Genomic DNA, 14321 nt, shown 5'->3' with positions numbered 1-14321 from the left:
GGTACCACCTGTCCACTCAGGTGAACATAAAACATCTCGAAGAATATGTGGCAGGGTGGAAAGGAAGAATTGGGAAAGGTCAATGGAGTAGTCAGGGTGGGCCAGTATGAGTGATTGGAGGAGGAGGAGGGGGGGGGAGAGAGAGAGAGAGAGAGAGAGAGAGAGAGAGAGAGAGAGAGAGAGAGAGAGAGAGAGAGAGAGAGAGAGAGAAAGTGATTGGGGGGGGGGGGGGGGAGAGAAGAGAGAAAGAGATCAATTCTGTACTTACACAGATGTTAGATAGATTTGAATCCAACATTCCCTGGGTAACTACCCAGGTCAGTAATTCAAAACTGTCCAGTCTCAGACTCTGCTGTCGGGTCCCATGGAGCAGCGGAATTGCCCATCAAAGTTAAAATTTCCCATGCAATTCCCAGAGTCAGTGTGCTTGGACTTCCATGGGGTCCCATAGGATCACTGGCATCAGACTATCCAGCGACCGTAAGATCTGAAGCATTGCAACTTGCATGGCTGAATTGGCTCTGCCTTTTGCAATGTTTGCTAAGTAACTCAACCTCTGTTGCTTGTAGTTCCTTACAGATTCAATGTTTCCTTTGTGATGAAAGCTCTTCTATTTGCAGTTCACCTTGCAACTCCAAGTGAAGGCAAGAATTATCAGCCATGCGTATCAACAGCAAATAAGTTGTAAGCACAAAACCCATTTGATTGTTTGGGGCATCCTGTCTCAAGGGATTGTCTAAAAACATTAAAGCCATGTACAAGTGAGCACCCATTGACAGAATTATGTCCATTGAATGCCACAATACTGAACATCTTGAGAAAACATACATGTTCTGGATGGCTGATTTGATGCATGCCAACTAGAAAAACATAATTAACAGCCAAGTAAGATTTTGAAAATGCATCCCAGGGGCAGAAATACTTTTCACATTCTGCACAGAGGGAAGTGTGCTTGCAGGAAATGTTGTTTCATATAATTTTGTGGTGGTCTGGAGAGGTGGGTAGACTGGGAGGATGGAAGTTATAATCTGTTGGAACGGAGATTGAAAGCACGGGTCCCATGACTCAGCAAAAAACGCTCACATTCTACACTGAAGCTTGGTGAGTTGAATGCACCAGAAAGGTTGACAAAGACAAAGTCAAGTCAGAGATCAGAATCTCATCTTTCTCAGTCGAAGAGCTATTCTGGTCTGAAAAAAGACTTTTAAATTGACATCAAGTAAATTTACTTATGATAGATGAGGCAATATCAAGTTCTCAGAAGGATCAAATCACAGGGAGATTCATAAATTCCTATTATCTAGGAGATTAACAATGATAAAAATACACTTATGCATACAGGTCAATTTTTCAAAGTATCGCACACAAAGATAAAATCATGTGCATTTTTCATATATGTGGGATTGGACGGCAAGTGATAACTGAGTCAGGCTGCACAGATGTAATTCAGACACCACTTCAAAGCTGTAAAATCAGTACTTATTTCTTGATCATATTATTAATGTTAAATTATAAAACAAGTGACAACTAGGAAGCATCAAAGGACAGCTAGAAAATAGAGGTGCCACTGCACCACCACTGACTGGCATGAGGTATAATTTTAGCAAGGTGAGTTCACATAGGCTGCTGCAATTCATGTCACAGGGATTTATAATAGAAAAAGCCGACAAACTGAATGCAAACACAATTTTTAACACATCATTAATGAATGCACTGTATATATTAGCAGCCAGTGAATCTTGATAAATTCTCACATCATAATCAATCATCTCTTTAAAAAACTTTTGAGCGGGGCAATTGAAAATTTCAAAACTGTGACAGGTTTTTGTTGCTAGGTAAGGATATTAAGGCTTGCAAAGCAAAGGAATGTAGGAGGAGGTCAGCATGATCTAATGAAATGGTAGAATAGGGGCTAAATGGACTGCTGCTGTTTCCAAGTTATAGTGCATCAGATGTAAACAATCGAGCGAGAAAATCAAAATATCCAGAAATTTTTCTAGTTCCGAAACAACGTTAATACTCAAGACAAAGATGTGGAAAAGGCTTAGGAGGAGGGGTTATTGTTACGGGGGTAGGGTGGAAGTGAGGGCTTAAGTGGGTCGGTGCAGACTCGATGGGCCGAATGGCATCCTTCTGCATTGTATGTTCTATGTTCTATTATCAGCCATGTTCCAACAGCTTCTCGCAAAGGAACATCTCAGTATCAGATGCAAGGAACATGTAACCTCTGCAAGAAACAAATATTCAAGTCACTAGCACCGGTCACAAAGGCTTTCCAAGCTGGAGAAAGATGAATTAGAAACCATCTTTAAAATAACAGCGTGGTTTGCTTTTCTAAACATTTAATTGAAACCAGTAATTACAAGGTTACTGTGGTTGGAATGTTCAAAATTAAAAGCTATCCTTGCACATGCACAATAAAACATTCAATACAGCATTTCATCAGCTTAACTTTAAAATTTTCCTTTGAGATATTTCACATTCTAACAGAAACACACTTGCAGCTTTGCTCCCCATTGCACATAGACATGACTACAAAGCTACTCTATGCGAATTTTCACTTACTCAGCTATATTTATATATCCACAGGATGCAACAGCATGCAGCGGGGTCCAGCCCTCATTATCTGGTTGATTAGTGTCTGCACAGTGCTCCACAAGAAACTTCACCATTTCAAGGTTCTCATCAATGCAAGCCTGTAAAACAAAAAAACAATTTAGCTTTGCCATTAACTTATTGCACATAGGATTGAAGAAATAGAACAGGATTGAAGAAATAGAACAGGAGTTTCTTGTGTGGCAAAGTATGAACGTTCAAACAAATTGTCTGTATAAGAGTGACAAGCTTTTCACCTCAAAGCACGTGTTCAAATAAAATCAGAGTTAAACAATTACATAACTAATGGCCGCATGTGAAAACAATTTAGGCTGCAAATGCAAATCAATATTAACTAGCATCTTTATTTAAAATCTATAGCTCCAACTTGTATGTTAATATTTACTGACTACCTTCCTACGAAAGGAGACAAGGACGTACCCACAACCGCCACGACAGACACTACTGGAAGACCTACTGGACGCAAGTATCCTAGAGAAAGGGAACTGTAGTGACATGTATGGCCGACTGGTAGATAGGGACGACACCGTACTGGACGCAACAAGAAGGAAATGGGAGGAAGACCTGGGGATGGAGATAGGGTGGGGACTCTGGAGCGAAGCACTGCATAGGGTCAACTCCACCTCCACGTGCGCAAGGCTCAGCCTGACGCAACTAAAAGTGGTACATAGAGCCCACTTAACGAGAAACCGTATGAGTAGGTTCTTCCCGGAGGTGGAGGACAGATGTGAGCGGTGCCAAAGAGGCCCGGCCAACCACACCCACATGTTCTGGTCTTGCCCCAGACTTGTGGAGTACTGGACAGCCTTCTTCGAGGCTATGTCCAAAGTGGTGGGGGTGAGGGTGGAGCCATGCCCGATAGTGGCGGTCTTCGGGGTTTCAGACCAGCCAGATCTATTCCTGGGGAGGAGGGCGGACGCCCTTGCCTTTGCCTCCCTGATCGCCCGCCGTAGAATCCTGTTTGGCTGGCGGTCAGCAGCACCGCCCAGAGCTGCAGACTGGCTGTCCGACCTCTCGGATTCTCTCCAAATGGAGAAAATCAAATTCGCCATCCGAGGGTCGGACGACGGCTTCCACAGAACGTGGGAGCCATTCATGCAATTGTTCCGGGACCTGTTTGTGGCCAACGTACAAGAGGAAGAATAGTCGGGGGAAGGTAGCCGGCGGGGAGGGGGGGGCTACGGGCTCGTTACGGGGGTTTGATGGCTAGCTAAGGCCCAAAACCAAACTAAATAAATGCCAATAAACATGTTGGGGAATGTAAAATATGTATGCCGGCGAAAAGGGGGAGGCCACAGTTATTACTACGAAGATGCTCACCTGTAAATATATATGTTAATTTTTGCGTGTTCTTTTTTTTTTCTCTCTAACAATTTGTAATTTGTTCAATATAAAACATGAAAACTGAATAAAAAACATTTATAAAAAAAAAATATTTACTGACTACCAAGAACGCTGGCCAGAAACAAAACTGAACCATGTAAACTGTGGACACTGGCTAAATCAAACCTTATGAAAGCTTTTAGATTGATAGCCCTACATTAGTGTATTATTGCACAAGTTCATTCAGCTACCAATAGTCAAGATCCTAAATAAAACATTCAAAAATAACTATTTTGGAGCTAATTCCTCATTTCAATAGCACAATTTAAAGATGTAAAAAATCTATTTTACATGTTGATGGAAATTTGAAAAGTTGGTAAAGCTTCACTGCCAGATTTCAGATACATGATAGCCTGATAGAAATTCTACGAGCAGATCTGGGGAACAAAAATACAATCTTTGAAACATTGCGCACCCTTTCATAAATGAGCAATAAAATATACTATTAATCGCCATCATCCAACCTAAATAAAGATGATCATAGAATCCTTACAGTGGAGGAGGCCATTTGGCCAGAGTCTGCACCGACCCACTGAAAGACCACCATCCAACACAGGCCCAATCCCTGGCCCTCGCACGCAATCCCACCTAGGGGCAATTTAGCATGGCTACTCCACCTATCTGCACATCCTTGGACTGTGGGAGGAAACCGGAGCACCCGGCAGAAACTCGTGTAGACACAGGAAGAATGTACAAACGTCACAGTCCCGAAGTCAGAATTGAACCCGGGTCTCTGGTGCTGAGGCAGCAGTGCTAACCACTGATGCGACTCAAAACATTTATGGAAAGACACAAACATTTTCATCATTTCAAGATGACAGCTACAAATTACAACCACAGCACAATTCTTAATCCACCACATGTTCTAAGAAATTCCAAGCGAACCTAGACCTTCCAACATTTGTTTCATAATCCTTCAACCCATTCGGCTGGTAACAAAATCTTTGTTGCAGGAATATTTTACGGCAGCTGTTCAGTGAATGCAGCTACAAGCTAAATTGCACTGGTTTTTGTTACACTACAAATATGTGCAGCATATCAAGACACCTCAATAATTGTTCAAGATTTAATGTATCGTCGAAGCCACTTAATTGCAATTGCTTAAGTAAACCTCACAGATTGCATAAAACTAATTCCTAAAAAGCAAGAAACAACACAAATCAAGACCAGTGTGGTGTCACTTGTTTTCATATCTATGCCAAGGAGCAACTTGGAAGGATTTCTGTAAGCCACATTTGCACAAAGAGGAATGAAATGAACTTTTACACAACTGGAATGATAAAGGAAGAACACTGGGTGAAATAAATTGTATTATAGAATTCTAATTAAGCAACATGGTATCTACCTGAAAGGGGTAAAAGTGTTATTAAATCTCTTTTATCATTTGACATAGCTGGAAGGAGCATCAGTTTTCCTGCATGGAAATCATGTGCCTTTTTCTTAATCCAAACAGACATTGACATGCAAACTGCTTGCTTCCTTGAGGATTGATGAAATCCTGACCAATTCAAAAAAAAGTTGAGTAACCCTCTCTATTTGCATTGACCCCATACACAGATAATAATTCTCATCAAAGTAGCTTCCCAAAACAGTCAGGATGACAAGGTGATTTAAGAATAGTAATTCAACATCACAGATCAGGTTATAAGTTCCAACTATATTTAACCACTAGCTTAAATGTCATTACTATTAGTAATAAGCAATCAAGCACAAAATACCTTTGCCTACACAATGCATTCTTGAACTAAACGATTCAACAAGTTAATAGTATAATGGAATACATCGCACTTGCCTGTATGAGTGCTGGTCCAACAACACTTCAGCAAGACAACAACCAAGACAAAGTAGCCCACTTGAGGGGAATCCTCACCAGCAGTGTATACCAACTGCAAAACGTACTGCCAAAACTCACCTTGCCTCCTTCAAAAGCATCCTCCCAAACCCATGACCTCTACTAGAACAAAAGGTGTAGCAAACGCATAGGAATACCACCAGCTGAAGGTTCCTCGGCTTGGATATCACCGTTCCTTCAATGTCACTCAGTCAAAACCCTGGAACTTCCTCCCTCGCTGCACTCCACCATGTACCCAGTGGATTTAGGCTCCTCATGACCAACTTCTCAAGGGCAATTAGGGATGGGAAATAATGCTGGCCTTGCCAGCAATGCGCTCACCCAATGAACATTTTTTTAAAATTAGTGTTTAGAGTAGTGTTAACTAGTGTTTCTATTGTTGAACAAATTTTCACTAAACACAAATCTTGCATTTCTGAGATTCAATGTGCTTCGAATGCTTCATCCACAGTTAGCTTAAACCTATTGTTTCAGGATTTTTTTCCCACCCACAGAATGTTTAAAAGTTGTCACTGAAAAATCAGCATATGAAGAATTGCACTTTTCTTTATAAAACGTGGTAGAAAGGGTACACAAGATATGTCAACTGATTTTGAATCAGTGGTAAATGCAATGTCAATAATAAAAGAAATCAACAAATATTCTACTAAACAAGGCGGTGTGCAATTTTCAGTCAGTTGTGTGAAAAAACAAAAATATTAGGTAGGATATGGTGAAATTATACTGCCCAGGCAGGAAAAAAAGACTGTTTAGAATAGCAAGGTACCATCAAATAGTGCTGCACTGCCAATTCCACAGTGCCCTCCAATCTGATAAAGCCCTATGCTTAAGTACCATCTTTTTATTAATATAGAAGTTTTTTTTTTAAATGAAGGCTGCTCTATGGTATCTGGTTTGTTAAACCAAATTCCAAAGTCAGAACAAACCAGCTACAGGATATTTTATTGAGGAAATGGAATGGAATATGCAACTTCCACATGAACACTAATAATACTTCACCTCTCCCAACCTTACACTGCCTCCAAGAAGTCACATAATAGTTTTCAGCCTCTGTCACAAACCAATTCTTTTTCTCCTCCCTCCCCGACCATTGTCAGCCTGAAATTTACTGTTCACAACCAACTCAAATTGGTCTAATCTTGTGTTCCTATATTCTCCATCACAAAGACCGCTTACTTTCACCACCGTTTCTGGAGCAGGAGAGGCTATGATTTGGAGGTTTTAAAAAAATTTGATATCAGGTGTGGGCATCGCTGGCTGGACCAGCATTTGTTGCCCACCCTTAATTGCCCTAGAACTGAGTGGCTTGCTAGGTCACCTCAGGGGGAAATTGGGAAGTTCAGGAAGTCCAGCAGCAAGCAGGAGGTAAACAGAAAGACACCATACTGTACTTCTATATTTTTAAATTTATTTTAGAAAGTTAAATTCATATATTGGTAAAGTATATCACCTTACAGGGTATAATGTTTTATATTTTCCCCCTGGAGGAAGGTTCTACATGAACTCAACTAGAGCTCTTATATTGGTTTTGATGAGAAAATGTGATTTGCTTAGTCATTTCACTTAAAGTTGCACTTTTCAGGAACACAACTACTATTTTAAGGACTTACTCTATGTAGAATGTGTGAACCCATTAGAGAAAATTTAATTAGAATACATAGCAATGTGATTTTATTTAAATGACACTTCAGCCATCACAAATTCCTATATATAGTTCACATTATTATTCAGTCAAAAGTGCATCGAATTTCTGCAATTCTCCAATTGAAATCTTCAAGATGACTTCTCACCAATTTTGCAATTGAAAAATTGCAATATTCTTTGATTAAACTGCAAAAACATTGGCCGGAAATCTCCCCCGTTGCAATTCACTTTTTCTGCCCTCTTCCCACCGGCAATGCACCCCACCCGTGGGTTTCCCAAACTTGGGGTGGTTTCAATGGGAAATCCCATTAACAAGTGGCGGGAAGATCCCAATGCCAGTGAATGCCGCATCACAGAGAAACACATGGCTGGGGTAACGAAGAATCCAGCCCAATACATTTTGCATTATGAACCTGAACTTGAATGCAGTTTCTGTGGCTGAAATTACACTGCCAGTGTTACATTTACAGCATGAGCGAGTCACTTTTCTGACCACTCATGGAAGTGCAATAAAGAACACTTCAAAAAATTACATAACTATAGGGTAACTTTCAAAGGTGTTCAGTGGCTGGAGCTCTTTACAACCTGACTGTGGACTTTATTTAAATATTGAGAAATTAGATGCTTCTGTCTAATATCTTAAAACATACAAAAATACACTTTCAAAGGAACTCTACACATCTTCATAAATAACACAAAGAAATTTTCTCATGCCACTCAGATTCACAGGAAAGCCTAGTTACGCTTTATATCCTGTAGCTACCAGATACAACTAATAGTGCAGCATAACCACAGCCTAAGAAAGTTGTATATTTATCAGCTTAAAATGCACAGAATGTACAATATTCTTTACATGTACATGTGAGCACAAGTGAGCATTAGATGTGGGAGAGATGGTAAAATGGAAAGAGGAAAGTCCTACTACCTGTGTAACTAAGGAAAAGGTTTTGATAATATTAAAATAAGTCTATGCCTGTGGCAATGCCAAAACAATGCGTGTCCAACCAAACAAAAGCTGCAGGAATCCTGAACTCCAGCAGATTTGCCAATGGTTCATTATGAGAGCAGGGAAAGGACAGGATTTAACTTCATGGGTAATTGCACTCCATTATGGCCTCCCTAAACCAACATAATGTAACCTTATAAGGACTAGAAAATCATTCGGCAACTCTCAACAAATTATTAGCTTGAAAACACTATTTTAATGAATCCACAACACAGCCACAGTGCAAAGAAAATGCAAATGTCATTTTTTTTTTTCTAGAGTGTAAAATTCTGTATAGCAACTATGTTTTTAAAATCAAAATAGCAGCACTAAGGATTCTGTAATATGTTTTAAGTTAAAATGTGACAGTGTTCAGATTTTTGCCTCAATATTCTCCTAAGGTTTGAACTGATTGCTATCACCTATTTCTGTGCTGCTTATAATGCAGTCTATAATTACACATTCCCTGTACATCAGGGTGAATCTGAACTTATTATAGATCACATGCTCTAGATTTATTTTGCATTCCATGAGGTACTCAGTGAAGTGCAGAAGGGACTTAAGTTATTATTTATAAAGAAAATCTTACAAATATCACAGGACCACATGCTGATTACAGATGGTTATTGTGCTAATGAGCTTGATTTTTATAAATGATTGTTATAATGAAGGGGCACCACATTTGCATTAGCCAGTAAGCGCAGGAAGGGCGTGACTGGAACAGTGCTTTGAACAGCCCCATATGTTTACAACTATTCTGGCTTCTGATTTGTCTAGCGAAGATGAGAAAAGCTACTTAGTTCCATGATCGTCTTGTTCCAAAGAACGACAACCTGGCAATACAAGCGTACAGTGATACTTGGGAGGGGTTAAATGGGCACAGAATTGCTTGAGGTTATGAAGACAAAAGGAAATACAGATTATAAATTAGTCACCAAACTTCAGAACAATGAAGTTTAAAAATCAAACACAAAAGTTATGGTTTGATTTTATATAAAACAAGGTAGCAACACAGTGAATTGCAGGATCACAGCAATGAGAAATCTAGTCATAAAAGGATGTTTCAACGTTGCCATGGGTACCTATAGGTTCTTGCTGAATGGATGAGCATGAATGGTGACCTGTATTAAACATGGTTTTAGAGTAGATTTACAGTACCCTACTATTTAAGCTTGAACTACATATTAAAACAAAATAGGAGGGAATTAATGGATGGTGAGCACTCTTAAGACAAATAATATGAAGCGTGCAACTGTATTCACCAACTTTAGTCACCCATTAAGAACAAATAGCAGCAATTTAGGATCTTCTGCAAATTTAAAATTCTAAACTCTAAAAAGCGAAACACTATTGAAAACCTGTCCGACGACAAATCAACTTAATGTGAGCTTTAAATTAGTACTCTGCAATTCTCCAATTGAAATTTAACTTATTTCAAGTTCAAGTAGATTTAATTAAAACAATTTGTGCAAGTTTCACAATAACCTTTACAAATTCTTTACATGGAATTTTAAATAATCACAACTTGCACTGGACAGAGATCGCCCAGGTGGAACATGCATAATGTACAAATGGCAACAGAAAATGCTGATTATTTTTCCCTTTAATCCAAAACATCAAATATTTTACATAACTACTGAGGGCCTGCTTCATTTTGGAGCTAATGAACAGACGTTGCTGCATAAAATCTGTCTGGCCATTGGCAAACATACAATGAGGAGTTCATCTGACACAGAAAATCAACTGAAGAAAAAAACAGATCAACATTGTATCAGTTCATTCGAAGTCAATTTTTCAACACTTCTAATGAGTATTGATTCTATCAATAGAGAGTTAGGAGCTGTGAATCCTGACCAATGATCATCAAATTAGAATTCAGAGGTCAAATAAATGTATTTAATACGCATATACAAAACAAAAGTCACAGAACCATGAGCCACAAAACACAAATTGAAACCATTAAAAACTCATAACAATACTAACAGCTAGAGTCCATATACATTATTTTAAGCATTCAAACATTTAAATGTACAACTTATAGCCCTGCTATTAATCCATAGCTTGAAATAAAAACAAATTAGTTTTCCTTTTGAGCAAGTAATGAAATAAACCAGGTGAGAAGCAACATACTGCTAATACCATGGAACATATCGTATCATTGAACTCCTGACAACTAAGAGAGACAGGACAAAGTCAGTGTCTGAAAGTATATTCATTTACTAGGGAATTAGTTGAGCATAGTTGGCTGCCACAGTTTAGTATCATAGGTAATTTGTTCAGAGTTGCTGTTGCAGCCAAATTATGCTCAGTTCATGTCCGGAAAGTGGATTGGTCTTCACCAGAGACCAACCAAATGCACCTCTAAGGCAATGTCAGCTGCCAAGGAATTCATTCGCTGGCCTATTTTTAAGAATGGTGTTCAAGAGTCATACTTCAGCTACTCAGGGATCGCATATAGCTCAGGAGATACCAGTTGTCCAAGAATATGTTAACCGCGCTCCCAACAATACTCGTGTCCGTAACTATACCATGCTAGAATCTCACAAGCAATATGAAAACCTTTGGGGAGAGGGGGAAAGTATTTGATGCATTGCTTAATGAACACACTGACAAAATAAAAGCAGACATTTTTAAATGTAAAAAATGTTATGTGCAATGCTTCATGACCCCAAATATGGTGATTGTGCATTCTAATGTCTTTGTATTTAACAGAAACCTCTACTCAAGGGTTAGAAAGCACAAGGTTCTTTACTTGCCAGAATGACATTCACTAACAGTGCAATTCTGTTTCCTGCAGACAGTAATGCTACACCTTTATGCCTTGCATTGAAATCAATTTAAAAGAGGAATATTTTTAAATTAAACAGAACTTTTAACGTCAAGGAGGTGAGTTGGATCCAACATCATTTCATCAGCAAATTTGCAGCTTCTGCATATCGGGAACAAGTTCTGACGGGATATTTTAAGGGAAAAAAGCAAGTTGCTTACTTTTTACACAAGATAAGGGCTCATGGGGTTGGGAGTAACGTTAACACGGATTGAGGGTTTGTTAACAGAGAGTAAGAATAAATGGACACTTAGATGTTGACAGGCTGTAATTAAGAGGGGGCCGCAAGGATCAGTGTTGGAGCCTCAGCTATTTACAATCAAAATGATCGACTTAGACAAGTGCAATGTTTCGAACGTTGTTGACAATATAAATCTAGGTGGAGCAGTGATCTATGTGAACGACATAAAGAGGCTGCAAAGAGGTATAGGCAGGTAAATGAGTGGGGAATAAGGTGGTAGATGGAGGATAATGTGAGTAACTGTGAGATCATCCACTGCAGTGGAAAGAGCCAAGCAAATGTTATTTTAAATAGCAAGGAATTGTCTAAAAAATGAATGCTCAGAGATTTGGCAAGGAAGGGCCAGGAGGAGGGAGGAATATTGGGGGGGGGGGGGGGGGGGGGGGGGGGGGGCAGCATCGCGAGATAGGAGGTGGAGAGCAGAGGGAAAGAGAGAGAGCCGGGAGAAGACACGCAAGAGATAGGAGGCAGGGGTGGATGGGGAGGAAAGGAGGAGCCAGGAGAGGACGTGCGGGAGGGTCTACTAACTTCCTACTGAGTTGTGAAATTTCTAGTAATGTAGTGACTGCATTGAGTTTAAAATCAATTTCAGTTTACTTTATTTAGTTTTTTAAAATAAATTTAGAGTACCTAATTTTTTTTTTCCAATTAAGGGGCAATTTAGCATAGCAAATCCACGTACCCTGCACATTTTTGGATTGTGGGGGTGAAACCCAAGCAGACATGGGGAGAATGTGCAAACTCCGCACGGAGAGTGACCCAGGGATGGGATTCGAACCAGGGCCAGTCCCAATGCTATCCACTGTGCCACATGCAGACCCTATTTTAGTTAGCTTTTTAATATCTGTTTATTAATTCTTCACTTTGCTCTCACTCTGACCTCGCTGCCCTAAAGTTCAGAGTAACTCTTTTGCAGTGTTAATGTAAACCTACTTGTGACCATAATAAAGATTATTTTTACTTCAACTTCCTGCAGCATTCCGGTTAAGCTTTTAAGCTCGAGGAACAGCACCTCATCTTTTAGTTATACAAGTTATATGTAGCCTTCCAGATTGAACACAACAGTTCAATTATTTCAAATCATAGCCTTCGCTCCCAAAGAAAATTTTCTTTTCTCTTGCCAGTTACGATTTTCCTCTTGTATTTTTTCAATTGTTTGTTCTTTTTACTCTTGGACACCAGCTGTTCATTATATTCTGCCATTCACATCTCCTCCAGACACATCTTGTTTCTTTACTTGCCCCATCACCACTTTCAAGCTTGACCCCCCCCCCCCCCCCCCCCCCCACCCCCAAGCTTTTCTTTAATTCAAAAGAGGAGTGTTATGATCCCAGTTGATGTTACTACTGAAGTCAGTTCCCAGAATGGAACCTGGCTTGATAGATCCTACCTTTCACAGTCACAGGACGCTGATGAACTTTTAACAAAGAAACACTTTTTCAAAAATTTAGAGCGCCCAATTCTTTTTTTCCCCAATTAAAGGACAATTTAATGTGGCCAATTCACCTACTCGAAAATGAAATGAAATGAAAATTGAAAATAATGAAATTCATTTCTGCACATATTGTTTGGTTGCGGGGGTGAGACGCACGCAGACATGGGGAGAATTTGCAAACTCCACACAGGCAGTGACCCGGGTCCGGGATCAAATCCGGGTCCTCGGCTCAGAGAGGCAATAGTGCTAACCACTGTGCCACCGTGCTTACATTTATTAAACACAAATAGTAAACTACATTACCTGACTTAGTTACCCCCAACTGTAACTTTTACAAGCATATGTAGATAATGCAAGTTACAATATCTATCTCATATTCTTAATGTTCACAATAAGTATACAGTCTGTGTAAACCAATAAGCAATCGGTGGTCAGACACATCATACTGACAGAGCCACCCCAAACAGATGCTATAGAACTCCCCCTCCGGATCATGTCACACCATCAGCCAACTCGGCAGCACGATAGCACAATGGATAGAACTGTGGCTTCACAGCGCCAGGGTCCCAGGTTCGATTCCCTGCTGTGCGGAGTCTGCACGTTCTCCCTGTGTCTGCGTGGGTTTCCTCTGGGTGCTCCGGTTTCCTCCCACAGTCCAAAGACGTGCAGGTTAGGTAGATTGGCCATGATAAATTGCCTTTAGTGACCAAAAAGGTTAGGTGGTGTTATTGGGTTACAAGAATAGGGTAGAAGTGAGGGCTTAAGTGGGTCGGTGTAGGCTCGATGGCCCGAATGGCCTCTTTCTGCACTGTATGTTCTATGTTCAGCATTCTCCCTCATGCAGTATCCAGAGTCAATTTTCCAACCAATTAGCACATCTTTCTCATGCAACATAAATTGCTACTCTTTGAAATATGGCATTCTTGCATCTGAGTACAAGATGAAAAGGTTCAACGGCTTGTCTTTTTTTCTGCAATACTCAAGTTATTACTAACAAAACAATAAATGAAATTGAAAATTAACTATTACAAATAAGGAGCCCCATTGCTTCAGATTTTGAATTATTTTTAAATCTTTTCTTTTATCGGTTTCCTTTTTTAAAAAAATTTTGCTTTCCATACACGAATTGGAATTTAATGATATACTCTAAAGTCACACTCTAGTTTAGACTGCAGACTAGACCTTAGTTTGCATAGCGGAGCTTCAGAGTGCCACTAGATAGATGACCTCTAATTCTGGTGAGTAGACAGAGTTGTATACAACAGCTTCAGCATTCCACATGGTACGGTACCACTAAAGAGACCGAGGCGGGCACACACTGATGGTCCATGGCACTGT

At 39.9% G+C, this 14321-nt stretch overlaps 1 protein-coding gene across 2 annotated transcripts in view; it reads right to left on the bottom strand.

The window, feature by feature from the left end:
• Positions 1-14321, bottom strand: part of LOC119979063 (protein phosphatase 1 regulatory subunit 12A-like) — a 264490-nt gene that overhangs the window by 206744 nt on the left and 43425 nt on the right. For both annotated transcript variants that reach the window (XM_038821045.1, XM_038821046.1), the window contains exon 2: positions 2566-2696. In XM_038821045.1, the coding sequence (XP_038676973.1) occupies positions 2566-2696 (131 nt within the window). The remainder of the gene's footprint in view (positions 1-2565; positions 2697-14321) is intronic.

The sequence above is a fragment of the Scyliorhinus canicula genome, chromosome 15 (assembly GCF_902713615.1).
Source record: "Scyliorhinus canicula chromosome 15, sScyCan1.1, whole genome shotgun sequence".
Taxonomy (NCBI): domain Eukaryota; kingdom Metazoa; phylum Chordata; class Chondrichthyes; order Carcharhiniformes; family Scyliorhinidae; genus Scyliorhinus; species Scyliorhinus canicula.
The sequence above is the reverse complement of the archived record's forward strand: the minus strand, read 5'-3'. Positions and strand labels throughout refer to the sequence as shown.